This window comes from Pongo pygmaeus, chromosome 3, assembly GCF_028885625.2.
Source record: "Pongo pygmaeus isolate AG05252 chromosome 3, NHGRI_mPonPyg2-v2.0_pri, whole genome shotgun sequence".
Lineage (NCBI taxonomy): Eukaryota > Metazoa > Chordata > Mammalia > Primates > Hominidae > Pongo > Pongo pygmaeus.
This window is the reverse complement of record NC_072376.2, coordinates 82,976,712-83,004,567: the sequence shown is the minus strand read 5'-3', so window position 1 is coordinate 83,004,567 and position 27,856 is coordinate 82,976,712. Positions and strand designations below refer to the sequence as shown.

Genomic DNA, 27,856 nt, shown 5'->3' with positions numbered 1-27,856 from the left:
CTTTAATAGCTCTAAAGTACCTGAACTGTGCCCACTAGTTAAATGGTGGCTTTAGCTCTGAGATCCCCTTGACCAACTTACCCAGTGATTTTTTTCCTACCTAAGCATGCAAGAAAACATAACAAAAAGGATAGAATTCAAATTCCAGCAGATTCCAAAAGCCAGAGTTCATGCCTCCTGCAGTAATAACCACTTAGAGCAACACTGTCTTAAAATGCAGCTCCTTGTTACCTGAGTCCATGAGTAAGGTAAACAACTAAAAAACCAACAAAACCAAAAAAAGAAAAAAGGAAAAAAACTGCAGCTCTTAAACCAGACTTAATGGCACACACCTATAATCCTGTAATCCCAGGCACTCAGAGCAAAAGCAGAAGGATCGCTTGAGCCCAGTAGTTTGAGGCAGTAGTGTCCTGTGATTGTGCTTGTGAATAACCACTGCACTCCAGCCTGGACAACAGCACCAGACCCCGTCTCTTCTTTTTGTTTCTTTTTTCTTTTTGTTTTCTGCTTGTTTCTTTCTTTTGTTTGTTTGTTTGAGACAAACGATTCTCATGCCTCAGCCTCCCGAGTAGCTGGGATTATAGGGGCACACCACCACACCTGGCTAATTTTTGTATTTTTAGTAGAGACAAGGTTTTGCTATGTTGGCCAGGCTGATCTCAAGCAATCCACCTGCCTCTCAAAGTGCTGCGGTTACAGGCATGCGCCACCGCACCCAGCCAAGACAAAACTGCAGCTCTTGCCAACGACTTGTCAGCCACTGCAAACCCCAAAAGGTCATGCACTGTCTCACAGCATAAACTAATCCTAAATTCAAAAGCCAAAAGGAAAAAGGGGAGTCCACCTGAGAGGAACTTACCTATAACCCTTGAGGCTCCATGAGGAAGACCGAGGACCTCAAAAGGCATCTGTGGCACCTCTCTGATATTCCACTGGGAGTCTCAGAAGTCATCAGCAGTGTCCTTCAGGTCCCTTTGTCAGTTGCTAGAACTGTCAAAAGACAAAATTACAATGAATTTAGTTTACAAATCTTTTTTTTTTTTTTTTTTTTGAGACAGAGTCTCTTTCTGTTGCCCAGGCGAGCATGCAGTGGCGCGATCTCAACTCACTGCAACCTCTGCCTCCCAGGTTCAAGCGATTCTCTTCCCTCAGCCTCCCAAGTAGCTGGGATTACAGGCACACACCACCATGCCCAGCTAATTTTTGTATTTTAGTAGAGATGGGGTTTCACCATATTGGTCAGGCTGGTCTTGAACTCCTGACCTCAAGTGATCTGCATGCCTCGGCCTCCCAAAGTGCTGGGATTATAGGCATGAGCTACCGCACATGCCTTTTAGAAATTTTTTTTTTTTTTTTTTTTTTGAGACAGAGTTTCGCTCTTGTTGCCCAGGCTGGAGTGCAATGGCACAATCTCGGCTCACCGCAACCTCCGCCTCCCGGGTTCAAGCAATTCTCCTGCCTCAGCCTCCTGAGTAGCTGGGATTACAGGCATGCACACCACGCCCAGCTAATTTCGTATTTTTAGTAGAGAGGGGTTTCTCCATGTTGGTCAGGCTGGTCTCGAACTCCTGACCTGAGGTGATCTGCCCACCTCGGCCTTCCAAAGTGCTGGGATTACAGGCTTGAGCCACGGCGCCCGGTCTCACCTTTTATAAATCTTAATTGGCTTTTATTTTCTATTCTAGAATCGGGCAACATCTCATTCTATAGAGTGAGTGTTTTGATGAGCTGAGCAAAGGAGGTTGGGTTTGTAGATAGAAAAGGGCCAAGGAAAGTAAAAACAGAGAACACCAAGCAGATTGGTTGTTTCAGGTATTTTCCCTATAAAGGTCAAAGCAGAGGGGACTTCCTTATCCTGCCAGCTAACACTGGTCTGTTCGAGGATTTGGTCATTATCTGTCTCTCCTGATTACTCAGAAGGCCAAATAAACTTAGTTTCAGCTTGGTCTTGTGGAAGGTGAGTAACTCCATTTTGGTTTGGTCTTTTGGGCCTAGTAGAAGAGCTCAGTCCAAACCAATGGCCTCTTATAATTTAATTTTATTTATTTATTTACTTTTGAGACAGGGTGTCACTCTGTCATGAGGATGGCAGGTGCTACCTTGGAGTGCTGGAGTGCAGTGTTGCGATCTCGGCTCACTGAAGCCTCAACCTTGTGGGCTCCAGTTTTAGGGTCAGTTTGTGCTGTGAGAGAGTGTATGACCTTTTGGGACTACAGGCAAGTGTTACCACGCCCAGCTAATTTTTTGTATTTTTAGTAGACACAGGATGTCGCTAGGTTGCCCAGGCTACCTCTTATTATTTATACTCCTGATTATAAAGTACAGGATTTCTGTCTATTTAGGTTTCCAATCCATTCAGATTTTTATGTTATAGATGATGACTGCTGCTATTAAGAAAATGAGGGCAAGAGTAAATATAGGCAGAGTCTCCAATACATCAGCAACCTGTTATTTGTAGTGATGATCTGTTAGGAAGGGCTAACCCATTTTCCTTCTTGAAAGGGAGGCTTACGAAAAGAAAAACAGGTCAGGCGTGGTGGTTCATGCCTGTAATCCCAATCACTTTGGGAGGCTGAGGCAGGAGGATTACTTGAACCCGGGAGGTCAAGACTACTGTGAGTCATATTCCCACCACTGCACCCCAGCTCGGGCAAAAGAGCAAAACCCTGTCTCTGTATAAATAGGTAACTCTAGGATTCCCAAATCTTGCAGATGAAGAAACCCCCTTCTCTTTTTTGGCTGGGGCGGGGAAGACTAGCCTGTTCTTTGTTTTCCTTGGGAAGTTACAGGGTTACTGACAAACAAAATTACTGTTCAGGGAAGAGACATCCAGTGGCCTCTATGTCCAAGCCCATTCCCAGGAACCACATTTCCAGAGGGGCCTCAACCCCTGAGGCCTCAACTGGCCCCTTTCCAGGTATCCAAGAACAAATCACAAACACGCAGTGGGGAACAAAAACCAGCCTGACCTCAGCACCTGCTCTCACCCCAAAGGGAGGTGAGGGCTGCTGGCATTGGTGGGTCCTGGGCCTAGTCTCTAGCCAGAGGATGTGGGGACCTCTCTCGGGGGCCTGCCCTTCCCACACCCCTCTCCCAGCCAGGCTGTCTTGGACATTTTTGGGACTCCTCTGAGGGATCATGGTTCTTGCTCTGGGGTTTTCTTTTGTCATTTTAACACTGAGGCATCCCAGCCTCCCTTCCTGGAAGATGGGAGTATTTGCACTGTTGCCTTTTCTTTTGTCCCTGTTTTTGTATAAAAATGACAATACTCTCTGTCGGACTGTATCTTAGCCCAAAAAACAAAACCGAACCCCCTTCTCTTTGATACTCTAGGTTCATAGAGCCAAGCCTACCAATTTTTTTCTTGTTCTTTGTTTTTTGGTTGGGGAAAGGGTTTTCTAAGAAATACTGAACTTTCCTTACCTAAAAGTGGTCCAGGTTAAACAAGTCAAACCTTAAATGTAATACCCATTGCTTTAAAATATTCTAGCAAAGAAAATAAGGTTTGGAAGATGGTGGTAGGGGATAGATGAAATAAGATTGAAAAGTGTTGACAATTTACGAAGTTCTGGAAATTCATTCTACTCTTCTGTTTGACATTTTCCACAGTAAGGAGGTTTTAAAAATATTAGCTTTCTCTTATTTTTTACTCTAACAACTTCCTTGTGCTTGTCTTTGACAGGTCCTGGCTCAGGAGGAGGAAAGCTGCACAACCAGTCTTTGTGTGTGTGTGCAAATCTCTGTGTGTTCACTTGTGAATACAGTTTCATTAGGGGAGGGTTCACCTTTGTTATGCGCGTGATCAGTACATAATAATTATATATGTTTTCTTTTATTTTTTTGAGAGACAGGGTTTCACTCTGTCACCCAGGCTGGAGTTCAGTGGTGGCAATCATAGCTTACCGCAGCCTCTACCTCCTGGTCTGAAGCAATCAGCCTCCCAAGTAGCTGGGACTACAGGCCCACGCCATCACGCCCGGCTTTTTTTATTTTTTGTATAGACGGGGTCTCCCTATGTTGCCCAGGCTGGTCTGGAACTCTTGGGCTCCAGTGATCCTCTCACTTCAGCCTCCCAAAGTGCTGGGATTATAGGCAAGAGCCACCACGCCAAGCCTATATCTCACTTTAAAACAACGAAGAACGTTCTCCTTCCTCACATATCTCAAATTCGGGGGACACCAAATCTCTGATATTATCCCAACGATTTTTTTTATAACCAGGGTATCACAATTCCTTTCAGAAAGGGTTCTTTAGCCGCTCACACCACGGGTTTCGGTGGCACAGCGCGGGGCAGCACAGACCTGTGCTACAGCTCCCGGCCCTACCCAGAGCAGGATGGCCCTAACCTAATTTTTTTTTTGTTGTTTGGAGATGGCTTCTCACTCTGACGCCCAGGCTGGAGTGCGGTGGCACAATCTTGGCTCACTGCAACCTCCGCCTCCTGGGTTCAAGCGATTCTCCTGCCTCAGCCTCCTGAGTAGCTGGGATTACAGGCACCCGTCACCACACCTGGCTAATTTTTGTGTTTTTAGTAGACACAGTTTCACCACGTTGGCCAGGCTGGTCTTGAACTCCTGACCTCAGGTGATCCGCCCTACCTCGGCCTCCTAAAGTGCTGGGATTACAGGCGGGAGCCACCGCGCCCGACCTAATTTTTTGTATTTTAGTAGGGACGGGATTTCACCGTGTTGCCTAGGTTGGTCTCGAACTCCTGAGCTCAGGCAGTCCGCCCGCCTCTGCCTGCCAAAGTGCTAGAATTACAAGAATGAGTCACTGCGCCCGGCCCCTAGCCTCACTTTCTTTGAGCCTCAGTTTCCACCGCCTGAAAAAAGAGCAGATCGATTGCACCCGCTTCCCGGGGCCCCTCCCAAACAATGGGCAGCCCCGCCCTAAGGGCGGAGACTGGGCGGAGCGTCGCGCTCTCCTCCACCTCTTTCCGACTCACCGCTGCCCCCAGTGCCCGCGGCGCATGTGCCCGGCACACCCCACCCCCAACCGGCCCTGGATTCCACTTCCGCTCCACTAGCGCGGCAGCAGCAGCTGCCTTCAGGCCCCGCGCCGCCTCCGGAGTCCATGGCCGGCACGCGCTGGGTACTCGGGGCGCTGCTCCGGGGCTGCGGCTGTAACTGCAGCAGCTGCCGGCGCACCGGCGCCGCCTGCCTGCCCTTCTACTCTGCTGCTGGCGCTATCCCGTCGGGCATCTCGGGTCGCCGCCGCCTGCTGCTGCTGCTCGGGGCCGCCGCGGCCGCTGCCTCCCAGACGCGTGGCCTCCAGACCGGGCCTGTGCCTCCCGGGAGGCTGGCGGGGCCTCCCCCTGTGGCCACCTCTGCCGCGGCCGCGGCCGCCGCGTCCTACCCTGCCCTCCGTGCCCCTCTGCTGCCGCAGTCGCTGGCGGCGGCGGCGGCCGCAGGCCAGACGCGCAGCTACAGCCAGGTACGTGGGCGCCGCGAGGGACCTGGCGCGAGACCCTTCCCGGGCCGCGCGCACGCGCCCCCGCGCCCCTCCGTGTGCGCCTCGCGGGCATGCCCGGGGATCCGCGACACTCGCCGCACACCCGCCCCCGTCCGCCCTGTGCTCCTATTGGGCCCCGGAACAAGGGAAGCTCTCCCAGGCGTCGGGTTTTCTCCTTGTTTTGTTCTCCCCTCGAGTCTCTGGTCGGTTGGGCAGTGTAAGTGTGGCTGGGGTGAATGTTGAGGCCTTGTTCCCTGCCAGGCCCATGGTAGGTTTCGTGAGGCCGCTGACGCCCCCACCTCGCATCTCTCTTGCTTTCCGCCGGCAGGTTGTGAAGTTGCGAGGCCCGAGCCCGCCGGAGGGTTGGGAGTTTCCGTGCAGCCCGAGCGCTAGGCCTGGGCGGCCCTCGGCGCCTCTCGGTCGGCCGCTGCTAGGAAGGTGCGCGCACACAGTTGCGTGGGCTGGCTTGTAGGGAAGGAGCCTGTCCCCATCGCTCCCTTCCCTCTCCTGTCCCCAGGGAAAGACGAGCTGTCCCGGTTTACTGAAGGTCACCTCTGCAACTCCATTCATACAGAAGGTCTTTTAGGACTGTGTGTCGCCTCGTCTGGGAAAGCAGTTTGGAGTTTTAGCTGTTGTGGGGAGGGGGTGAAGGGGAGGGAGCGTTGAGGGTTGAGGACACAACTTGGGGTCCCAGGAATGAATTTATAATGTTTTCCTTTCCATTTTTTCTTTATTTTTGAGAAAAGTCGGTGTGTACTTAGATTGCAAGTATTTTGTGCCTTGTAGATGAACTTTTCTCTTCTTATTACGTGGCATCTGGGAAGTGTCTGCACACTTTTTAACTACCCAGCCCCTGATTCCTTGGGTCATATTTATCTTAATTCAATTTGTGCTTCTCCTTTAACTTAGGGAGACTGGGAGGCTAATCAGCATGGCTGCTGTCTGCCAGTGGCTGAGCTAATTGATTTGAATCCTGGCCCAATACTTTACGCTGCCTTTTTCTGTAAAAGCTTGTGATGCTTGTGGAATTATGGAAAAGTGGGGGGAGTTGTCTACAAAAACCACAACAAAACAATCTCTAATAAACCTTTGTGAGCTAGCTTCTCTTTTTTTTTTCCTGTGAAATTGACTGCAGTGATATCTGTAGAGCATCTACTATGTGTTAGACACTGCTTACATTTATTCCTTAAAACTAAACATTAAGCCTTAATGAAAATTATAGATAGGGCTGGGCGCGGCACTTTGGGAGGCTGCGGCGGGTGGATCATCTGAGGTCAGGAGTTCGATACCAGCCTGACCAACATAGTGAAACTCCGTGTCTACTAAAAAATGCAAAAAAATTAGCCGGGCAGCGTGGCGGGCGCCTGTAATCCCAGCTACCCGGGAGGCTGAGGCAGGAGAATCGTTTGAACCCGGGAGGTGGAGCTTGCAGTGAGCCAAGATTGTGCCATTGCACTCTAGTCCAGGCGACAAGAGCGAAACTCCGTCTCAAGAAAAAAGAAAAGAAAATGATAGATAGTACAAAGATATCTCTGTCCTTAGTCCAGTAGAGTGCAAGTCTTTTTTTTTTTTTTTTTTTTTTTTTTGAGACGGAGTCTTGCTCTGTTGCCCATGCTGGAGTGAAATGCCGAGATCTCAGCTCACTGAAACCTCCACCTCCCAGGTTCAGGCGATTCTCCTGCCTCAGCCTCCCGAGTAGCTGGGATTACAGGCACACGCCACCATACCCGGCTAATTTTTTGTGTTTTTAGTAGAGATGGGGTTTCACCATGTTGGCCAGGCTGGTCTTGAACTCCTGACCTTGTGATTCGCCCACCTCGGCCTCCGAAAGTGCTGGGATTACAGGCGTGACCCACCGCACCTGGCCCAGTAGAGTGCAAGTCTTAAAGCCTGAGTTGTCTTCTTAGGTTATGGTTGTAGTGCTTCATGGATTCTTACTAAATTCCAGTTTTACTTAATCCGATAAAAGAGACTTTACAAGTCTTTAGCCTCACACTGCTGCTGTTGCCTTTAAGATCTTTCCCTTAATCACTTGGTCTGGCATACCAGCTGACAGAGGAATATTCCCAAGGCGTCCTGCTGTCTTGTTGATTTACCCAGTCCTCAGTGTCTTGTATTAACTTATCTTTGCCTACCAAGTGAAGGACACACATTGAGCTCCACACTCAAGGCCCTCTGCTCTATGGTACCAACCTCTTTTGCCAGGTCACCTTCTTTGGCTCCTAATTTAAACAGTTGGATTAATTGCTGTTTTTCAAATGGGCATTTGGTCGTACTTCTTTCTCTCGCCTTCAAACTGGAATACCCTATCTTTTATATCCTCATAAGAATTCTGTCCTTCCTTCAAGGCCCATCTCATGGCACATCCTGATTCTTCTGTTAGTGCTCTGATTTGAATTCCTGTAGTAGTTTATATCTTAATTATAGCACTCAGTATCTCATCTTGCATGCTTATCGTATTCTAGATAGCTATTTCAGATGAGGGCGGCAAACACTGTGTGTAGGGGCAATCAAATATATGTCACATTGTCAGGACCTTTCTTGTGTTGCCTTAACTACACTATTGTTAGCTATAATTTGGGGTTGATGAATTTTAAAACAAACCTTGAATGAAATTTGTGTCCTGCCAAACCTTTAGGATATACCTGCTTACAGCTTTTGGATGTACAATTTCAGCCAAAACAGGATGGGTTAGATTGGTGAAGTTTACTTTTTGCTTCTGAAATAATATCTAGAATGTTAGTTTGTAGAATAAACATTTTCTAAGAATGTTTTTTACATTTTTTTACCTGTAAATGTAACTATTTTTACAATTCTTCATTTCCTTTGGAAGGAGTCCAAAACTACTTACCTGGAAGACCTTCCACCACCCCCTGAGTATGAATTGGCCCCGTCCAAGTTAGAAGAGGAAGTGGATGATGTCTTCCTCATTCGAGCTCAAGGACTGCCCTGGTCATGCACTGTGGAAGATGTGCTTAACTTTTTCTCAGGTATATTTTATGTATGTTTTATTTCTTTTTTTTCATTATATTGTTTCTCACAAGCAGATATGTATGTTTTAAGTATGTAATTTTGTCTGAGTAAAAGGTAGTGCTACAAATCCACGTCAGACTACGCTGTCACCTTCCTTTTTGTTGGTTGGGAACTGTTTCATTCTGGTTGGTTGCATATACCAAGTGATACCATGTGTGCTGTTTGCGGTATGTAACAAATTGAAAGACTGGGCTGGGGCAGTGGCTCAGGCCTGTAATCCCAGCACTTTGGGAGGCCAAGGCAGAAGGATGGCTTGAGGCCGGTAGTTCCATACCACACTGGGCAACACTGTGAGACTCTGTCTCAATTTACATATGTATAAAGACTTTGAATGCAACAAAAGTATTTTAACATTAAGACTACATAGTATGGGCCAGGCGCAGTGGCTCACACCTCTAATCCCAGCACTTTGGGAGGCCGAGGCGGGTGGATCACGAGGTCAGGAGATCGAGACCATCCTGGCTAACATGGTGAAACCCCGTGTCTCCTAAAAATACAAAAAAAATTAGCCGGGCGTGGTGGCACGCTCCCGTAGTCCCAGCTACCTGGGAGGCTGAGGCAGGAGAATCGCTTGAATCTGGGAGGCAGAGGTTGCAGTGAGCTGAGTTCACACCACTGCACTCCAGCCTTGGTGACAGAGATAGACTGTCTCAAAAAGGGAAATAAAACCTATTGGGTACTATGCTTGCTACCTGGGTAACTAAATTATCTGTATACCGAACTCCCGTAACACATGGTTTACCTGTGTAACAGTCCTGTACATGTACTAAATAAAAGTTGAAAAACAAAATTACATGGTTTGAAATTATTTTTCTCTCTTGTATTAATACATATATATCAAAAAGTCAAGCCTGTCAGTGGAAATATGGAATTAAGAGTGACTCTTTATGTAATACAGACATTTAGAATAGAAGGTCACTTAGTATCAAGGAATAAAGTTCCCTTAATAACATGTTTGGAGGGTTTACATATCTGTGGGATTTTTTTTAGTTTCTGTATCTGACTGTGATTTATTTTTATTAATTTTTTTGAGATGGAGTCTTGCTCTGTCACCCAGGCTGGAGTGCAGTGGCGCAATCTCAGCTCACTGCAACCTCCGCCTCCCGGGTTCAAGCGATTCTCCTGCCTCAGCCTCTTGAGTTGCTGGGACTACAGACACCTACCACCATGGCTGGCTAATTTTTGCATTTTTAGTAGAGACAGGGTTTCACCATGTTGGCCAGGTTGGTCTCAAACTCCTGACCTCAGGTGATCCATCACCTTGGCCTCCCAAAGTGCTGGGATCACAGGCATGAGCCACCATGCCTGGCTATTTCATTAATTTTTTTTAGTTGTTCCTTGTGGAGCAGGAATAACTCCTAGGCAGTACGCCCAGAGTGAGCCTGGTCAAATTTTTTTTTAAAGCCACTTGGCCACTTATATCTTGGACTTACTCCCATTATAAAAAGTATGCAGTATGAAAAGGGGAAAAAAGCTGAGCTTGGTGGCTGATGCCTGTAATCCCAGCACTTTGGGAGACTAAGGTGGGAGGATTACTTAAGCCCAAGAGTTCAAGACCAGCCTGCGCAACAAAATGAGACTCCCCCCCACAAAAACAAAAAGTTAAAGTATGGTAATAAAATTATTCATACAGGAAATATTTTAGAGTCCTATGGATATGATTTTAAAGGAAGACACTTATGTATGAATTTAAATATATTGTATTTCTTTAAGTGATTGTAGAAACATTGGAATAGAAATAATTTTGTGTTGGGCCTATCTTGATTTGCTATTTAATGATCAGGAAGGAGATCAGAAGCTTCTGTGCTAAGGTTTGCTTACCTTTTCTACTTGGAAGGTTTTAGAGACTAAATCCTTGTTGGTGTTTGGATGACTTCAGTGATGGGGATTTGTGTAAGGAATATGACACTTGTTTCCTGCTTTGTTGTTGGAAAATTACATTCTTGTGACTTACATAATTGAGCTAAAAGTTTGATTTCTGTTTTCAATTGATTTTGCTCATACACTTTTAGACTGCAGAATCCGCAAAGGTGAGAATGGGATACATTTTCTCCTAAATAGAGATGGGAAACGAAGGGGTGATGCCTTAATTGAAATGGAGTCAGAGCAGGATGTGCAGAAAGCCTTAGAGAAGCACCGCATGTACATGGGCCAGCGGTATGTGGAAGGTATGTGAAGTCAGATTATGGCTTTTTGGGATTGTTGCATTAGGTTTTATACTTTTCAAGGCAGTTTTTATTTGATCCTTAATAATGAAGTTATTTAGATTGTATGAATGCATTCTTTTATAGGTTGTGAAAATAAAACATAAAGAGATATATGATAATATTGACCAAGTTTATCCTTTTTTTTTTTTTTTTTTTTTGTCGGGGGGGGTGGAGTCTCTCTCTGGAGTGCAGTGGCGCGATTTCAGCTCACTGCAACCTCTACCTCCTGGGTTCAAGCAATTCTCCTGTCTCAGCCTCCCAAGTAGCTGGGACTATAGGCACATGCCATGATACCCAGCTAATTTTTGTATTTTTATTAGAGATGGGTTTTACCATATTGGTCAGGCTGGTCTCAAACTCCTGACCTCAGGTAATCTACCCGCCTTGGCCTCCCAAAGTTCTGGGATTATAAGCGTGAGCCACTGTGCCCGGCTGATGAAGTATCTTACAAGCTTTGAGAATTAAGGAAGTTATGCCTGCATAGTAAATATGCAATAAATGTCATTTGTTATTTTTCTCTAGAGAAGTGCATAAAGATTAAAATAGTTACTGAATTCTCAGATAACCCACCAAGTTGTAATGATTTTTTTTAATGGGTTTGTTCCTTTGTTATGTAAATTTTTCATCCCTTTTGTGTTTTTTCTTCGTAGTATATGAGATAAACAATGAAGATGTGGATGCCTTAATGAAGAGCTTGCAGGTCAAATCTTCGCCTGTGGTAAATGATGGTGTGGTTCGTTTGAGAGGACTTCCTTATAGTTGCAATGAGAAAGACATTGTAGACTTCTTTGCAGGTACTTTGCAGTTGCATTATGCTTGGGAGCTCATATCTTTTTTCCCTTGTCATCTCCTTCTATATCTTAGATGAGCCTGTTTCTGGGCAAAGGCATGCAGTTATATTAGGTTCTCTAGGGGAGAGCTCTTCACTTAAATTTCTAATATTTATAGATTTTATATGTGTTTTTGTCCTATCAGGCAGATTTTAGGAGGGAAGTCAGATTTCAAAATAATTTCATGAGTTTTTTACTATTGAAGGAAATAACTTCTCATAATAGTCGCTATATTTGTGTAAGACAATAACAATTTATATAATTTAAAAGTATTATCTAATTCCTAGAACCATTAGCAGTGAAGTCTATGATTTCTGTTGTTTCCTAGTATATAATTAACAGCAAAAAAAGAAAAAAAAAACTGGTGGGGAGAATTGTATGTTTCGGGTGGGCTTCTTGGACCCTATGTATTCTGGAAATACAGGTATGTGGGTGTTACTGACTTTTGGCTACATAATAATTTTCTTCCTATCAAGCATGTGTTCAGTTTTGGGACTGGCAAAACAGAATAAAAATTTTATTAGTATGTGAATGATGGTGTTAATTCTAAGGATAAAAAAACCTGCTAGTAGCATTAAAATCTCTTGGTGTCCTAGGACTGAATATAGTTGACATTACTTTTGTGATGGACTACAGAGGGAGACGAAAAACAGGGGAAGCCTATGTGCAATTTGAAGAACCAGAAATGGCCAACCAAGCCCTGTTGAAACACAGGGAAGAAATTGGTAATCGGTGAGTAAAGCAGATACTAATGATGCAGAAATGTTACGCATCAAGTCGTTTTGATGAATGTGCTGTAATATGACTGTAAAGTTATCCAAACATAGAAAAGTAGAGAGAGTAGTATAGTGAGCCATCAAATGCCCATAATTTAGATTAACAATTTTTTTTGACTGCTCCTTGTGGGGCAGGACTAATCCATAGACAGTGTACCTAGAGCAGCTAGATTAACACATTTAGATATAAAATGTAACATCTGTTACGTTTGCTTCATCTGGGTTTTTTTTAGTATGCATCTTTCAAAAAATCTTTTTTACATAATTTCAATGTTATATCTAACACCGTTAGCAATAGTATATTATCTAATAACAGTTCATAATAGCATTTTCCCAATTATGCCAAAAATATCCTTTTTTTTTGGCAACGGAGTCTCTGCCGCCTAGGCTGGAGTGCAGTGGCGTGATCTTGGCTCACTGCAACCTCTCTCTGCCTCCCAGTTTTATGTGATCCTCCTGCCTCAGCCTCCCGAGTAGCTGGAACTAGAGGCATGCGCCACCACGCCCAGCTAAGTTTTGTATTTTCAGTAGAGACAAGGTTTTACCATGTTGGCCAGGCTGGTCTAGAACTCCCAGACTCAAGTCATCCACCCACCTCGGCCTCCAAAAGTGCTGGGGTTACAGGTGTGAGCCACCACACCGGACAAAAATACAGAATCCAGATAAGGTCTACACACTGCATTTGATTGTTATGTCCATAATTCTCTGTGTGTGTGTTTTTTTTTTAAAGACACGGTCTCATTCTGTCACCCAGGCTGGAGTGCAGTGGCATGATGATAGCTCACTACAGCCTTGAATTCCTGGGCTCAAGCAGTCTTCTCGCCTCATCCTCCCAACTAGCTAGAACAATAGGCATGTGCCACCACAACTGGCTGTGCGTATGTGTGTGTGCGTGAGTGCGTGCGTGTGTGTGTGTGTGTGTTTGTGTGTAGGAGGGGTCTTGCTGTGTTGCCCTGGCTGGCCTCAAACTCATGGGCTCAAGTGATCTCCCGCTTTGGCCTCCCAAAATGCTGGGATTACAGGTGTGAGCCACTGCACCTGACCACTGATTCTCTTGAACTAGAACAAATCCCCCTTACTTATTCTTCCCCCCTTTTTAAAAGCAATTGACTTTTGAAGAAATTAGATCAGTTGTCTTATACAGTATCTCATGTTGACATCACCTCAGGATGCACATGATGATAAATGGGTTCATTTGTGTTTTAACTTTAATTTTGGAGGTACAGTTTAAAATGTCAAATGTTAAATCACTGTTTCGTTACTTTTTTTTTTTTTGCTGTTTTCTGGCCTTTTAAATCAGCTCCTTTGAAGTAAACAAAACAGCAATTCCAAAGCCAGTGTTTCAGGATCTACTGATAGAAGTGGTTCAAAGGTTTTTTAGTTTTTTGAGACAGGATCTTGCTCTGTCACCCAGGCTGAAGTGCAGTGCCACGAACACTGCTCACTTCAGCCTTGACCTCCTGGGCTCAAGTAGTCCTCCCACCTCAGCTTTCCTTGTAGCTGATACCACAGGCATGCATCACCATGCCTGGCTAATTTTAGACAGTCTTACTCTGTTATCCTCGCTGGAGTGCAGTTGTGTGATACAGCTCACTGCAGTTGCGGCCTCCTGGGCTCAAGCAATCCTCCCACGTAGCTGGGACTACAGGTGCATACCACCACATCCAGCTAATTTTTGTATTTTTGTAGAGATGGGGTTTTGCATGTTGCCTAAGCTGGTCTCACACTCCTGAGCTCAAGTGATCCACCTGCCTCAGCCTCCCAAAGTACTGGGATTACAGGTGTGAGCCACTGCACCTGGTCTCCTGGCTAATTAAAAAAAAAAAAAAAAAACTTTTGTAGAGATCGTGTCTCACTTTGTTGTCCAGGCTCAAAGGTTTTTTTTAAAGAAGTAGTGCTCATCTAATCTTTATAGATTTGTAAACACAAGCTAGTTTTATAACTCTTAGTTTAGAAGGTCACATTAAGAAAAAGAAAACTGTGCTGGGTGCGGTGGCCCATGCCTGTAATCCCAGCACTTTGGGAGGCCGAAGTGGGAGGATCACTAGAGCCCAGGAGTTCAAGAGCAACTTGGGCAACATGGCAAGTACCCATGTCTACAAAAATAAAAAATACAAAAAATTGGCAGTGTGTGGGCTGGGCGTGGTGGCTCATGCCTGTAATCCCAGCACTTTGGGAGGCTGAGGCAGGTGGATCACCTGAGGTCTGGAGTTTGAGACCACCCTGGCCAACATAGTGAAACCCTGTCTCTACTAAAAATACAAAAAATCAGCGGGGTGTGGTGGTGGGCGCCTGTAATTCCAGCTACTCAGGAGGCTGAGGCAGGAGAACTGCTTGAACCCAGGAGGCAGAGGTTGCAGTGAGCCAAGATTGTGCCATTGCGCTCCAGCCTGGGCAACAAAAGCAAAACTCTGCTTCAAAAAAAAAAAAATTAGCAGTGTGTGGTGGCAGGCGGCAGTAGTCCCCAGCTACTCAGGAGGCTGAGGCAGGAGGATCACTTGAGCCTAGGAGGTTGAGGCTGCAGTGAGCCATGTTCACACCACTGCACTCCATCTTGGGTGACAGCAAGAAACCCAAGCTTCAAAAAAAAAAAAAAAAATTGTTCCAGAAGTTTGGGTTTAATAGATAGTCCCCTCCTGTGATAGCAAGTCATAATTGATACTTAGTTCTTGAATTCTCAGCCTTTTAGTGAAGTTCTGGGGAAGTTAGCTCTTCTTTTACTGTGACTTTTAATATCTTATACAGATGTGATTAATTTGCACAATTGAATTTCAACGCTTCAAGAAATTGTTAACCAGCTATTTAAAAAACCCTTATGAGATTAATTTTTTCTGTATACACAATTAACTTAAGCATAGTTGTTCTCATGAAGCAAAACAGAGTAGAAAATATTATTAAAATGTATGTGAAGAAAAAGTGTTATCTTGGTGCAAAAACTTAAATCAGTGACCTACTCTGTTGTATATTTTCATGGGCTACTATCTTTACGCATTATTAGTTTTCCCTACCTGTTATCTTTCGACACCTGTGTTTCATAAGCTGTTGGAAATATAATGTATACATGTTTATTTTAAATGAGTTCAGTATAAAGTTACTTTGTACCATTTGTGCCTGTTTACTTTTGCTTTGACATAGATACATCGAGATATTTCCAAGCAGAAGGAATGAAGTTCGAACACATGTTGGTTCTTATAAGGGAAAGAAAATCGCATCTTTTCCTACTGCTAAGTATATAACTGAGCCAGAAATGGTCTTTGAAGAACATGAAGTAAATGAGGATATTCAACCCATGACAGCTTTTGAAAGTGAGAAGGAAATAGGTAAGGTCCTGCCTCTTCTTGAGACTCATTGGGTCTATCTTGAATGTTTTGGATTTTGTGATTTTTTTTTTTTTTTGGAGACGAAGTCTCGCTCTGTTGCCAGGCTGGAGTGCAGTGGTGCGATCTCTGCTGACTGCAGCCTCTACCTCCCGGGTTCAAGTGATTCTCCTGCCTCAGCCTCTTTGAGTAGCTGGGACTACAGGCGCATGCTGCCACGCCCAGCTAATTTTTATATTTTTAGTAGAGATAGGGTTTCGCCATGTTGGCCAGGCTGGTCTGGAACTCTTGACCTCAAGTGAGCCTCAGTCTCCCAAAGTGCTGGGGTTACAGGTGTGAGCCAACACACCCGGCCTAAAGATTTAATAGGTCTTTGAGTATAGTACATACTTTGAGTATATGCAGAAAGGCTTAATTATTTTGCTAGGTTTTTAATTTAATCATTTTTATTAACTATATCAAAAGCTGGGTGGTAAAAATGTGATAAAAGGAAGTAAAATGTTAACATTTAAATTAAGATGGGGAAGATTTGGGTAATGAGCAGGAATACTGACTGAAGTAAGGATTTTTTTTTTTTTTTTGAGACAGAGTCTCACTCTGTTGCCCAGGCTGGAGTGCAATGGCGCACTCTCGGCTCACTGCAGGCTCCACTGCCCAGGTTCACGCTATTCTCCTGCCTCAGCCTCCCGAGTAGCTGGGATTACAGGCGCCTGCCACTGTGCCCGGCTAATTTTTATATATTTTTAGTAGAGACGGGGTTTCCCCATGTTGGCCAGGCTGGTGTCAAACTACTGACCTCAGGTGATCTGCCCGCCTTTGCTTCCCAAAGTGCTGGGATTACAGGCATGAGCCACTGTGCCCGCCCGAAGTAAGGATTTTTGTTTGCTTCTGGATTTAATTATTTCTTTGATTCCTAACCCAGAGCAACATTTGGAATCTTTTAAGTTTGATAAATACTTTTTAAATTGGTACCCTGGGATCATCTTGTCACTATATACATGTGTATATATATATATTTATGTTTTTTGAGACAAGGTCTTGTTCTGTGGCCCATTCTGGAATGCAGTGGCACAATCATGGCTCACTGCAACCTTGAACTCCTGGGCTCAGGCAGTTCTTCCACCCCAGCCTCCTGAGTAGCTGGAACTATAGGCATGCATCACCATGCCCAGCTAACTTATTTTTCTTTTTATTTTTTGTAGAGACAGTGTCTCGCTATGTTGCCCAGGCTGGTCTCGAACCCCTGGGCTCAAGTGATTCTCCTGCTTCAGCCTTCCAAAGTGTTGGGATTACAAGTGTGAGCTACCACGCCCAGCATTTGTTCTTTTTTTTTTTTTTTTTTTTTTTAGTGCCTGTAATCTGGAAAGTCTCTTTTAGGGTTTAATTCATAATCATTTTACCTGCTCTCTGATGTTACAAAAAGGGGTAAGTTCTTAAACTGGTAATGGTCTGAGGCATTCAGTGTTCATGGGTGTTCAGGTGATATTTGTTGAGTGGCAGAAATTTCAGATCATTTTGGCTTTTAATGCTCTTAAGAGGAATTGAGGATTTGGACATAAAAGTCATACCTAATTAGAATCTGTTAATAACCCTTGAAGCTGTTATGTTTTAACAGTGTTTTCTGTTCCACCTCTCAGAATTGCCTAAGGAGGTGCCAGAAAAGCTTCCAGAGGCTGCTGATTTTGGAGCTACGTCTTCTCTGCATTTTGTCCACATGAGAGGATTACCTTTCCAAGCCAATGCCCAAGACATTATAAACGTGTGTGGCAGTAAGATATCCAATCTCAATAGATTTGAACAAAAGTTCTAAAATTGAACTTGTATTAATTTGGGGAAGGTAGAGAAGAAAATATAGTGTTTCTGTGTTGGATAGTAAGATGGCATCTTCCTGGTTGCAAGGCTTGCTTCTTTTTCTGCAGCTGAAAAGTGTGGCTTGGTATTACTTTTTTTTGTGACAGAGTCTTGCTCTGTCGTCCAGGCTGGAGTGCAGTGGCGTGAACTCAGCTCACTGCAACCTCTGCCTCCCGGGTTCAAGCATTTCTTCCGCCTCAGTCTCCCGAGTAGCTGGGATTACAGGCAAGCACTACCATGCCCGGCTAATTTTTGTATTTTCAGTAGAGATGGGGTTTCACCATGTTGGCCAGGCTGGTTTTGAACTCCTGACCTCAAACGATCCACTCCTCGGCCTCCCAAAGTGTTGAGATTACAGGTGTGATCCACCATGCTCACTGAGAGCAGATATTTGAAATGTCACTTTGAGTTCTAAGAAAAAGTAGAAAAGCCAGAAGACATACTAGATATATAAATATATTACTGCTTAAAAAGATTTCCTAAAAACAAATATATCAAGTGTATGAATCAAAATCTGAAAGAAAGATGAAGAGCCGCCAGACTTCTAGGCAGGTTTACATCCATCATGTTCCTCTTGACTGCCTTTGTTTGTTGTTTAGTTTTTTGCTCCACTCAAGCCTGTTAGAATCACCATGGAATACAGCTCCAGTGGGAAGGCCACTGGAGAAGCTGATGTGCACTTTGAGACCCATGAGGATGCTGTTGCAGCGATGCACAAGGATCGGTCCCACGTTTGTAAGTCCTGCCTTTGGCTTTCCTTGTCATTTTTGATGCTTGTCTTTGCTTACAAATATCTCTTTCTGTTTTGGGATTGTAGAATTTTTCCTTGAGAAATTTTGTTCTTTTAGTACTAGTAAATTAAACGTAACAGATAAAACACTATATTATAATTAAAAAAACCATTTATTTGTTCTGCTAATTATCCTGCAAATTTCTTTCTTTCTTTTTTTTTTTGGTCACCCATGCTGGAGTGCAGTGGTGCCATCTCGGCTCACTGCAGTCTCCGCCTCCTGTGTTCAAGCAATTCTCCTGCCTCAGCCACCTGAGTAGCTGGGATTACAGGTGCCCGGCACCGTGCCTGACTAATTTTTGTATTTTTAGTAGAGACAGGTTTCGCCATGTTGGCCAGGCTGGTCTCGAACTCCTGGGTTCACATGATCCACCTGCCTCGACCTCCCAAAGTGCTGGGATTACAGGCATGAGCTACTGCACCCAGCCTGTTTGTCCATTTTACATTTTGTTTGTTTGTGGTTGTTTGAGACAGAGTCTTGTCTGTCACCCAGTCTGTAGTCCAGTGGTGTGATCTCGGCTCACTGCAACCTCCACCTCCTGGGTTCAAGTGATTGTCCTGCCACAGCCTCCCAAGTAGCTGGGACTATAGGCACCTGCCACCACACTGGGTAATTTTTGTATTTTTAGTAGAGATGGGGTTTCACTACATTGGCCAGGCTGGCTCAAACTCCTTACCTCAGCTGATCCTCCCACTTCGGCCTCCCAAAGTGCTGGGATTACAACAGGCGTGAGCCACCATGTCCGGCCTAAATTTTGTTTTTAATTAGGGAAAGGGCAAAGGGTTTGAGCTGCTGTCTGAACTGTGAGAAAAATGGCTGTAATATTTTTCTGCCTTTTCAACTTTTTAAAACTAATCTTTCTCATTATTCTCAGATCATAGGTATATTGAACTGTTCCTGAATTCATGTCCAAAAGGAAAATAAGACTCCAGGGGCTCCAGATAATAAGGTAAATTTAAGAGGTAAAACTGTGGACTGGGTGCAGTGGCTCACACCTGTAATCCCAGCACTTTGGAAGGCCAATGTGGGCGGATCACCTGAGGTCAGGAGTTTGAGCCAGCCTGGCCAACATGGTGAAACCCTGTCTCTACTAAAAATACAAAAATTAACCAAGCATGATGGTGGGTTCCTGTAATTCCAGCTACTCAGGAGGCTGAAGTGGAAGAATTACTTGAGCCCGGGAGGCAGAGGTTGCATTGAGCTGAGATTGTGCCACTACACTCCAGCCTGGGCAATAGAGCGAGACTCAAAAAAAAGAGATACAACTATGGAAATTATTTTCTATTGATTAATAATCATCCACTCACTAATTTATAATATGGTAGAAACCATTCTCTTTTTATTTTTCAAATTTTTTTAGGGACCAGGTCTTGCTCTGTTGCCCAGGCTAGCAGTGGTGCGATCATAGCTCACTGCAGGTTCAGCCTTCTGGGCTCAGGTGATTCTCTCACTTCAGCCTCCTGAGTAGCTGGGACTACAGGTGTGTACTACGATGCCTACCTAATTTTTTAATTTTTTGTAGAGATAGGGTCTCACTATGTTGCCCAGGCTGGCCTTGAACTTCTGGCCTTAAGTGATCCTGCTGCCTTTGCCTCCCAAAGTGTTGGAATTACAAGAGTGAGCCACCCCACCTGGTACCGTTCCTTTTTAATAAAGATCAAACTAATGATGATTGAAGTGTCAATATAAGGAATGAAAATTCTTGCTCTGGCTTCTCAGATGTGGGGGGCAAAAAAAAAAAAAAAAATTCTGCTGGGAAATAGAATTAATTATGATATTTTTTCATTTTTTAAAAAAATTTATTTTATTTATTTATTTTTTGTGAGATGGAGTTTCACTCGTTACCCAGGCTGGAGTGCAATGGCTCGATCTCCGCTCACCGCAACTTCCGCCTTCCAGGTTCAAGAGATTCTCCTGCCTCAGCCTCCCAAGTAGCTGGGATTACAGGCATGTGCCACAACGCCCAGCTAATTTTTGTATTTTTAGTAGAGACGGGGTTTCTCCATGTTGGTCATAGCTGGTCTTGAACTCCTGACCTCAGGTGATCCGCCTGCCTCGGCCTCCCAAAGTGCTGGGATTACAGGCGTGAGCCACTGCGTCCGGCCTACTTTTTATTTTTTTTTTGAGATAGAGTCTTGCTTTGTTGAGCAGACTGGATTGCAGTGACGCAGTCTGGGCTCACTGCAGACTCCGCCTCCTGGATTCAAGTGATTCTCCTGCCTCAGTCTCCCGAGTAGCTGGGATTGCAGGTGCCTGCCACAATGCCTGGCTAATTTTTTTGTATTTTTAGTAGAGATGAGGTTTCACCCTGTTGGCCAGGCTCGTCTTGAACTAACTCCTGGCCTCAAGTGATTCACCTGCCTTGGCTTCCCAAAGTGCTGGGATTACAGGAGTGAGCCACTGCGCCCAGCCATAATTCCTTATGATTTGTATGGTAGCTTTGAGCATTATCTCCATATAGAATTTTTATGCATAATTTCCAGCATCCATCATGCTGTGTGCCAAAAAATAGCCACCTTTAGTAGCTGTAAATCGTAATAGACTGGTGGATATGTGACTTGCATTAGCTTTTTTTCCCCACTTAAATTTAAACACCTTTTCCATTTTCTCAGGTTTTTTATTTTTGTTTTTTTTTTTGATATGAAGTCTCACTCTTTTTGCCCAGGGTGAAGTGCAGTGGCACAATCTCAGCTCACTGCAACCCCCTGCCTCCCGGGTTCACGTGATTCTCCTGCCTCAGCCTCCCAAGTAGCTAGGATTACAGGCACTCTCCACCACATCCAGCTAATTTTTGTATATTTAGTAGAGATGGGGGTTTCACCATGTTAGCCAGGCTGGTCTCGAACTCCTGACATCCAGTGATCCGCTAGCCTCAGCCTCCCAAAGTGCTGGGATTACAGGTGTGAGCCACCATGCCCGGCCATTTTCTGTTTTAAGGTATTTTTAAAAGGATACACGTGAAACCAGAGTGTATCATCCATAAACACAGTTAATGTGCCACTGTTTCCTTTTCCTAAAATGGCTTTTTTTTTTTTTTTTTTGCCTTAGGAAGTACATAATTTTATAGTGTTAACCTACCCGTGAGATTTGCTTAATCCATCTTGATGTTCCTTCCCTCGATTAAATATATGGTGTCTTTTTTTTTTCCATAAGGTATTTTAAGTATTACTGTTGTATTGCAGTCACTTTTCTACACGTAATGGCTCATTCTTTTGAGACACTTACCTGTAATGATTTCTTGAAAACACATGGGGCCAGGCGTGGTGGGTTACTCCGGTAATCCCATTACTTCAGGAGGCTGAGGCAGGCAGATCACCTGAGGTCAGGAGTTTGAGACCAGCCTGGCCAAAATGGTGAAACCCTGTCTCTCCTAAAAATAGAAAAATTAGCTGGGTTTGGTGGTGCATGCCTGTAGTTGAGCTACTGGGAAGGCTGAGGCAGGAGAATCACTTGAATCTGGGAGGCGGAGGTTGCACTGACTGAGATGGTGCCACTGCACTCCACCAGCCTGGATGACAGAACAAAACTCTGTCTCAAAAAAAGGAACAAAAAACCACATTCATTCATTCTATTACTATATCCTATTCTATTGCTTTTTTTTTTTTTTTTTGAGACGGAGTCTCTCTTCTGTCGCCCAGGCTGGAGTGCAGTGGTGTGATCTCCGCTCACTGCAACCTCCACCCCCCGGGTTCAAGCGATTCTCCTGCCTCAGCCTACCAAATAGCTGGGGCTACAGGCATATGCCACCATGCCTGGCTAAGTTTTGTATTTTATTTTATTTATTTTTGAGACGGAGTTTCTCGCTTGTTGCCCAGGTTGGAGTGCAATGGCACAATCTCGGCTCACCGCAACCTCTGCCTCCTGGGTTCAAGTGATTCTCCTGCCTCTCAGCCTCCCGAGTAGCTGGGATTACAGGCATGCGCCACCACACCCGGCTAATTTTTTATTTTTAGTGGAGACGGGGGTTCTTCATGTTGGCCAGGTTGGTCTGGAACTCCTGACCTCAGCTGATCTGCCCGCCTCAACCTCCCAAAGTGCTGGGATTACAGGCATGAGCCACCGCGCCCGGCCTCTTCTGTTGCTGTTTTTGGATATGAAGTCCCACAATTCTGTGATGTTAAATATTTGTAATAGCTAAAATCTATTTAACATATATTCTGAAACTCAGTTTTTTGTACCAGCCTGTAAACACTAATGCCTGACTAGTTTTCCTCACTTTAACTTGGTTTATCAGATAACTTGCACTAAATTAGAAAGGAGAAAAATTTGAATTTGCAATTTTAAATGGTATGGGAATGCGTGCCATCCTTTTTCATCTTGAGTAAATGTGCAACATTTTTTGTTTTATTTTTAGAGTGAAGCAAGAAGCATTTCATTTGCACATCTTTCTTGGACGTGGGATATACAGTTCCAGTTTATTAGCAGCAACTGCTAGGGAAATGATTTTGGTGTTTTGGGTTAATTGCTTCTAAGAAAAGTTTCATAATGGACTGTTTAGAAGAAGAAATGAAAGATCCAGTTTGGGATTATGAAATAAACCACAAATTAAAATTTTTGTTTGAACTGTCCAGGATCTGATTTAAAAATATGGTCTTTGTTTTATATGATTAAATGGTTTGTTTTCATAGATGATATGTTACCCATTGTAAAGACTACGTATTTTTATTCAGCAGTGTTCTTTAAACGCTTTCATTTAAAAAGTAACTTTTTTTTTTTTTTTTTTTTTGCCTGTGAATTGAGCGCTCTGATGTAAAACTTCTTATGGAGTAAAACAGTGATTTATTTTAACCAAACATTCACCAAAGCAAAAAACGGTTTCAGACCTTTGAACTGGTATGGTTTGGCAGAATAGTTTTAAATTTTGCTGTATTTGATTACTTAGAGAGAAGAATTTTTAAAAATCAAAACAAAAAATACCACAGCTTAGTGTAAATGACAATTTGGTGGTTTTATGTCTTTAGAAATGTTTTGCCTTTCTAAGCCTTGTGCTAAAGGCATATAACGGTGGTGCCTATCTACTTAAGGGGGCATTCTAGTCTTAACTTAAAAGTTGTCTAAACTGTCCCTCCCTGGCTTTTTTTGGTTTGGGGTAAACCTAAGGGTGTTTGTTAGTCTCAAAACTGAAGTGACATGTCAGAACAGTCCAGGCTGGTAAGAAAATTAATGGCTTCACTTGAATTTAAACCAGCTTTAGATAGGAAAAAAAATCAGTCTCCTCATTTGCTTTTTTAATAGAGTAGTACATCCCATATTTTAGAACAAGTAGGGGTGCCTTGCTTAAATAAAAATAGCATTTAATGTATAATTGTGTGAAGGGTTTATGGATAAAGCTGTACCTCTGTCACAAAGTGGCAGTACATTCTGCTTTAATATTAAACAGCTTGTTATTTAAATACTGGACAAAATGGCTGGCTTCAAAATATAGTCATTAATAAACTAACTTTTTGTGCACCTGTGTAGGAGAATCAACATCCTGTATACTTTCTTTGCCTTGTTCCTGTTCTCAGGGTGACGACTGCCACCAGGAGATGCAGTTCTCTAGTTCTTAAAATTAAATTTGCCCAGGTTTCTGACAGGTGATATCTGGAAGAGAGACCATGTCTTCTCTTACTTAATACATAACCATCTTTGATTACCAGCTAAGATGCAAAATCACTGTACTGTAGTCAATAAATGAAGACTTGTTTCAGGCTGAAGATTACCTAAGAGTATTTATTATTGGAGTCTGTGAGTCAACTGAATATATTATTACCTCAAGTCCTGCTATATTAATATAAGTAGTAAGGGTTAATTTTCGTGTGTGTGTTCTTTTAAATCCTTAACTGTGAACATGACTTAACCAGCTTAACATCATCAGTAGTACTACCTAGATGGAAATGCGTTTTCATATATGGTTGAATATGCCAAGCTATGAGAACTGGTATCCGTAGTTGTACGAACTGTTAGAACGTGATCTTTGTTTCTCTTTCACATTTGGCATCTAATTTGCTGTGGAAAAGATCTGTGGGGCCTACTGTGATTGGGGTAGTGAGGAATTCATTTGCAATTGATTTAAGCTAATGAGTTTTATTTGCACATCTCTGGAAAAAGAATGCAAGCAAAGCATTAAAATGCTATATGATGGGTAAGGTTGAAAGGGTGTATCTTCTTGCCATGCTACAGGCTGAGTTTTCTGTACAAAATGTGGCCATTATTGGGAAATCATTTTATGTATTTGAATGCTCCCTTTTGTTTTTGTTCATGATCTAGGCTAGTACATAAGTGATTGCTAAGGTGAATGTAGTTATGGGAAAGGAAGAGAAGCACATAATAGAGTAAAAGTAATCTTATTTTCATGCAAGTGGAAGACAGTACTGTCTCCCCACATTTGAGAAGACTGTGTTTTGCATCACTCTTTGCTAATGAAGGAAGCAGTGATGGTGAATTTCCTTCTTCTATTTGGGTTCCTTGTGTCTATAACTTCCTTTGTGGTAAAGCTATCAGGAAGAATAGTGGGAGTGGGGTATATGGTCAGGGTGCTCATATCTTGCTTTAGCCTAGCTGCTTCTTAAGGAGCTGCAAGGGAGAACTCTGAGAAGCAGTATGTAAATACCAAGGAGCTGATTGCTGAATATTGTGGTCTCATCTAAATACTGACACCAGGCAATGAAGCAGAAATAGAGTATGTGTCCCTTTATGTGTGGGTAACTGAAGCTTCTGTCATGTGGGAAGGGGGACTGAATCTTCCCTGGGAGGAAGGCTCCAAATTCTCACTGCTTGTGTTTTATGTGAAGGGGGAAGCATAAGGAACCCACTTTGAAGGCATCATTGTGTGCCATGAATCTGCTTATTAATCAACATGCCTTGTTAACATCCTCTGCCCAGCCCTTATTCATTTCTCATTTGGAAAGTTATTTTTTGGGGTTACATCCTGTTTGTTTTAGAATTTAAAACCCTCCATGGTGGGTCACTTGAGGTCAGGAGTTCAAGATTAGCCTGGCCAACTTGGTGAAACTCTGTCTCTATCGAAAATGCAAAAATTAGCCAGGTGTGGCACCCACCAGTAAACCCAGTTACTTGGGAGGCCAAGGCAGGAGAATTGCTTGAACCTGGGAGGCAGAGGTTGTAGCGAGCCAAGATCACACCATTGCACTCCAGCCTGGGCAACAGACTGAGACTCTGTGTCAAAAACAAAACCAAAAAAAACAAAATACAAAAAAAACTCTATTGTTCTGAGAGTTTCCCCTAAATTATGTGAAGGCACTCACATTGAATTGGTAGGACCTGTAGTATAGAGGAGAATGGTATGTATATTAGCAGTAGAGTTCCAATCCAAATTGCTCTAACGCGTTAGAAATACATTACCCTCCCACTCCCCGAGTTCAGCAAATTAGAATCTCTGAAGTTTGTAGGAAGGGAATAAAGCTGCTATAAACATTTGGGTGCGGGTTTTTGTGTAGACTTGTTTTCAGCTCCTTAGGGTAAATACCAAGGAACCAGGTTGCTGGATTGTAAGTTAAGAGTATGTTTAGTTTTGGAAGAAACTGCCAAACTGTTCCAACATGACTATTTTGAATTCCCATTGACAATGAATAAGAGTTCCTGTAGCTCCTCACCCTCCTAGTATTTGGTGATGTCACTCTTGCATTTTAGCGAATGGGTGAATAGTGGTCTTATTGTTTTAATTCCCAATCCCATAGTGATGTGGAGCACCTTTTCATATACTTGTCTGCCATCCGTATGTCATCTTTGGTGAGGTGTCTGGATTTTCTGTCCAGAATTTTAGTTCTAGTGGTTTTCTTATTTTTAGAAAGGAAGTATAGGAAGGAAGGTTTAATCTGTCTTAAGCCTGATGATATGAAAATCAAGAATAGACTAGGTATGGTGGCTCACACCTGTAATCCTGGCACTTTGTGAGGCTGAAGTGGGAGGACTGCTTGAGCCTGGGAAGTCAAGCCTGCAGTGAGCCGTGACTGTGTTGCTGCACTCCAGCCTGAGTGACAAAGTGAGACCCTGTCTCAGAAAAAAAAAAGCAGGCTCATTTTAAAGTTGTTTATATTTTATTTTTTGAAGGAAATAAACTTGAAGAGATACAAAGGGTATGTAGTGAAGATTCTCCTTTCCCTCCTGTAATTCAGCTGTTTAGTTTCTATTCTCACACAGCCCCGTTACCAGTTTCTAATGTAAGCTTGCAGTGACTTTTACTTTATTTATAAGCAAGTGTTAACGGGTGTTTTCATTTCTTTTAAAAATATAAATTATACTGTACATGCTATTTTGTATTTTGGCTTTTCTCCCACCTAAACACTCTAAAGATCATTTTCTGTCAGTTTATAAAATCTTGGTGATGCCAATACCCATCCCTTAGATTCTACAAGCAGCATTTTGCCATGCTTTATCCGATAGCCTGCCTCCTGCAGTCTCATCTTTTTTTCTATATGCATGTCCAAGTAAGTTGTAGACATTTTTCACTTTCAATTCTTTCAGAATACATGTCATGGGAGTTTGTTTTTGTTTTTGTTTTTTGTGTTTGAGACAGTCGCTCTGTCACCCAGGCTGGAGTTACAGTGACGTGATCTCAGCTCATTACAACCTCCACCTCCCAGTTTCAAGCAATTCTCGTACCTCAGATTCCCGAGTAGCTGGGATTACAGATGTGCACCACCATGCCTAATTTTTGTATTTTTAGTAGAGATGGGGTTTCACCATGTTGGCCAGGCTGGTCTGGAACTCCTGGCCTCCAATGATTTGCCTGCCTCGGCCTCCCAAAGTGCTGGGATTACAGGCATCAGCCACCACAGTTTTTTTGAGGGAGATTTGCAGTAAGGTGAATAAATGTTAAGTGTATCATTTGATGAGGTTTTTTTTTCGAGATGGAGTCTCGTATCACCCAGGCTAGAGTGCAGTGGCCTGGTCTTGGCTCACTGCAACCTCTGCCTCCTGGGTTCAAGGGAGTCTCCTGCCTCAGCCTCCTGAGTAGCTGGGATTACAGGTGCCTGCCACCATGCCCAGCTAATTTTTGTGTTTTTATTGCAGATGGGGTTTTGCCATGTTGGCCAGGCTGGTCTCAAACTCCTGACATCAAGTGATCTACCCATGTAGGCCTCCCAGAGTGCTGGGATTACAGGTGTGAGCCACCATACCCAGACTCATTTGATGAGTTTTGATGTAAAAGCATGTAACTCAAACCCCTAAGTCTGGAACATTTGTATTACATCCGAATTTTTTCACCTAGTCAATTCCTGCACCTCTCTCTCCTGTCCCTTCTTCCCTCCCCTGGCAGTCAGCTACTGTTAGGATTTTGTTCACTGTAGATTAATTTTGCCTATTCTAGAACTTCATATAATGGACTCACTTATGCAGTATGTATTCTCTAAGTTCCTTTTACTCAGCATGTTTGTATATTCATTAGTGTGTTTAAGCTTTGTTCCTTTTTATGGCTGAGCAGTGTTCTGTGTACGAATGCCACATTTTAACGTTTCACCTGTTAGGTGAACAACTGGTGAACAATGGGCTGTTTCTAGTTTGGGGCTATCATGAATAAAGTTGGTATGAACATGTACAACCTTTTTGTGAACCTACATTTTAATTTAATTTAATTTGGATAAGTATTTAGGAGTG

The 27,856-nt window shown here is 43.5% G+C and overlaps 1 protein-coding gene across 1 annotated transcript; it reads left to right on the top strand.

Moving 5' to 3' along the window:
* Positions 1-4,921: 4,921 nt before the first annotated feature.
* On the top strand, positions 4,922-23,952 carry GRSF1 (G-rich RNA sequence binding factor 1). Its single transcript, XM_054484330.2, has 10 exons — positions 4,922-5,433; positions 8,285-8,441; positions 10,497-10,652; positions 11,342-11,485; positions 12,118-12,253; positions 15,433-15,617; positions 17,252-17,373; positions 18,065-18,200; positions 19,131-19,205; positions 22,611-23,952. The coding sequence occupies exons 1-9, from the start codon at positions 5,074-5,076 to the stop codon at positions 19,178-19,180; spliced, it is 1,446 nt and encodes a 481-aa protein (XP_054340305.1). The 5' UTR covers positions 4,922-5,073; the 3' UTR covers positions 19,181-19,205; positions 22,611-23,952.
* The last annotated feature ends 3,904 nt before the right edge of the window (positions 23,953-27,856 follow it).

Coding starts and splice junctions, on each gene's coding strand:
- GRSF1 (XM_054484330.2), top strand. CDS start 5,074: ATGGCCGGCACGCGCTGGGTACTCGGGGCGCTGCTCCGGGGCTGCGGC. Junction 5,434..8,284: donor AGACGCGCAGCTACAGCCAG/GTACGTGGGCGC, acceptor TTCCTTTGGAAG/GAGTCCAAAACTACTTACCT. Junction 11,486..12,117: donor CATTGTAGACTTCTTTGCAG/GTACTTTGCAGT, acceptor TTGGTGTCCTAG/GACTGAATATAGTTGACATT.